The sequence below is a fragment of the Macrobrachium rosenbergii genome, chromosome 4 (genome assembly GCF_040412425.1).
Source record: "Macrobrachium rosenbergii isolate ZJJX-2024 chromosome 4, ASM4041242v1, whole genome shotgun sequence".
Classification (NCBI taxonomy): domain Eukaryota; kingdom Metazoa; phylum Arthropoda; class Malacostraca; order Decapoda; family Palaemonidae; genus Macrobrachium; species Macrobrachium rosenbergii.
In genome coordinates this window covers 45,199,842-45,202,702 of record NC_089744.1, presented here as the reverse complement: position 1 = coordinate 45,202,702, position 2,861 = coordinate 45,199,842, and the positions used below count along the sequence as shown (strand labels likewise).

Sequence of the window (2,861 nt, the reverse complement as noted above, 5' to 3'; positions counted from 1 at the left end):
TTTCCCTCGTTGTCATCAACAAATTTCTGGAATACATTTCCTTTTCCGAATTTAATAATGATCTTATCTCTCAGATACTGTACTACAGTAATGTTTTTCAACTCACCATGCATCCTATTAAACAACTTCCCAACATCATCCTGTGTAGGTTTATTTACAGTTAGGAACACTAAACCCACCACCGAATTTACTCTCCTTAGCGTAGAATGGAAAGGCATCTTGGAGATCCCAAACTCACCGTGACTGAGTGGGATAATAAAGCGGGGTGGGTGAAGGGCAACGATAAGCCACCTGGCTGTATACCCTGAGGCTAATCGCCTCAGGGCATAAACAGTTGCCGGCCAGAGATTTCCCTGGATTTGGCCAGAATCTTTTTGGTAAAAAATAACACTTGCTGTCTGCTAAACTCTTACACAGCTACACTTCTTGATTCAGTACATAGTCACACGTTAATGGATCCCAAAATAACTCACGAATCGCTTCAAGGAACAGCTGAAAAGGGCTAATATACGGACACAAAAACACAGCGACTCTCCTTAGCAGTTCCAACCGAGCTCATTCTATAATGGGCTCATTTGTAAAGTAACAAGCCCAGTCATCGAGGGCTACTATATGCCTCACTCTGGGGTAGTTAGGGAAAGTGCAACTACACCACTACGAGTAGTGTTTAATGCTTCTTCAAAGCAAAGTGATGGGCGGTCACTTAATGAGTGCCTGTATGCCGGCCCTAACTTAGGAGAATTGTTGTTTGATTTTTTGTTGAGATTCCGGTCCAAGTCTTATGCTGTAACAGCAGATATTTCTAACGCATTTCACTACGTTCTCTTAGACCCCAAAAATGCAAAATATGCTAATTTTCTGCGGCCAGAAAATTCATCCAACATTAATACCTACAAGTTTAAAGTAACAGTATTTGGTGTAACCTCAGCCCCTACCTCTTACAGCAAGTCTTACATAACTCATCTGTAGAGGGAGAGTAGAGAAGAGCTCTTAAAGCATTTTTATGTTGATAATTTTCTCAAAACACATGACTCAGTAGAAACATGAGGGAAGATTCAGTCCAATTCAAAGCAATTTTGGAGCGTGCTCACATGCCGCTCGGGGGATGGGCTAGTAATAATGTGCACTATGATAATGAAGCTCATGTAGAAGAACCAGTAGAAATTCCGATTCTTGGAATTATTTGGAATCGAGAATCCGACACTTTGTCACTTAAGAGTTCAAAGGGAAAAGAGTGATATACGATAAATGGTGCCCACCATAAGAAAGATCCTGTCCTTTGTTGTCTCTAATTTTGACCCTTTAGGTCTTGTTTCTCCAATTTTTGTTCAACGTAAAACTTTTTTGCAAGTTCTGTGGAATGAGAGAGTAGGTTGGGATGATGTGCTAAACCCTGAGAGAGCTGTAAGAGGTGCAAAAGAAACGAGCAGGTAAAAGTTACTGCTGGTTTATTACAGATTCAGGCATATAGCGGCTGACTGGCGCTGAACCGCGGAAGACAATGACATTGAGCGTGACCTGAGGTCAAAAACAATTATTAACAATAATATATGGCGAACAAGTACAATTTACAATTCAAAAACATACAGAACTCCAATATGGATACAGTCTTGATGCCTGCGAATAAAGAAACATACGATACATAATTTGTGACAGTTGGACAAATACATATAAAGTTGAAATGGTAGAAAATGCGTGACCTGGCACGTTAGGCGTGACGAATTGAGTGCGAAGAACATGGGAAGTCACCAAAGAAAACTTGCTCAGCGGAGACTTAATTAATGACGCCTTCGAAGCACTCCGCTGACGTCGATGTGGTGACTTTACAGAGCAACAGAGGCGAGAGAAATAGTCTCTGAGTTTCAAAAGATAGGTAACATAAAATTCAAAACGGGAGCAGTCTCAGAAAATTCAGTTTACATGTGTTTTTCGATGCTTCCCTGAAAGCTTAAGGGGGAGCAGCTTATGCCAGAAATGTCAATAGGGAGACCTATCTTTTGTTGGTGTTCAGTTTATTTTAGTCCACCTTGAGTATGTTTTTAATTTTCTTTGTGAGCTTAGTGTTGTCATAAACGCTAGAAGTAGTAATGAATGTTGATGTTGCAGAATTGCATTTTCCTTTATGCCTAATTTGTAGGCCTGTAATGTTTTTATTGAGTTTCTTTAAAGGAGTAGTGACATTCATTTGTGTATTATCTTTTTCAAAAGTGTTTGGCTGTATCGTGTTGATGGTCCACTCTTTGTTATGGGTGCCTGACAGATTGTTGGAACTCCAGAAAGCCTAGAAACTCCATGCTTCAGCCTTGGCTTATTCTGTTGTCATGTAAACCTTGTATCGTACATTATTACAGTGAAAATAAAAGCCAACTGATTATGAAGATATCATCTTTGCTTCCAAACCAACCAAGTTTTAACAATGGTTATGGGCCCAGTCGCAAGTGAAGATGAGAAGACAGTTACTGTGTAGGGCAGGCAAGCTAGGCTATGGGGTAATCGTTTGTTTTTCGGGCGGCCGTGATTCGAGGAGTACCAAGGCTAGTGATAGGCCGGATTAATGCAGACCCTTATTAGCAGGGACAGAGTTGTATGCCACACAGAATCGTTGGTGGGTTACTGTCATTTTTAGTGTGCTTTCGTCATCTGTGGATGTCAGTGGAGTCCTATCATCATCGACTATCGTTGTTGTTGGATTACTGTCATTTTGGTGAGTTGTCAAGAGAAGATACCCAGCCATGGAGCCCGGTAAGATTACCTTAGTACCGTTAAATGAGAAGAATTATGCGACGTTGAAAGTGCAAGTAAAAATGCATTTGGTAAAAGATGATTTGTTCAGAATTGTGGAAGGGACAGAAGCTCCTTCT

General features: G+C 40.7%; 1 protein-coding gene across 1 annotated transcript; it reads left to right on the top strand.

Moving 5' to 3' along the window:
- The first annotated feature begins 612 nt into the window (after positions 1-612).
- LOC136837447 (uncharacterized) lies at positions 613-969 on the top strand. The gene has a single exon (XM_067102229.1). It carries the CDS (start codon positions 613-615, stop codon positions 967-969), a length of 357 nt encoding a protein of 118 aa, XP_066958330.1.
- The last annotated feature ends 1,892 nt before the right edge of the window (positions 970-2,861 follow it).

What these genes read in the sequence shown, in the direction of transcription:
- LOC136837447 (XM_067102229.1), top strand. Translation starts at nt 613, where the DNA reads ATGCCTCACTCTGGGGTAGTTAGGGAAAGTGCAACTACACCACTACGA.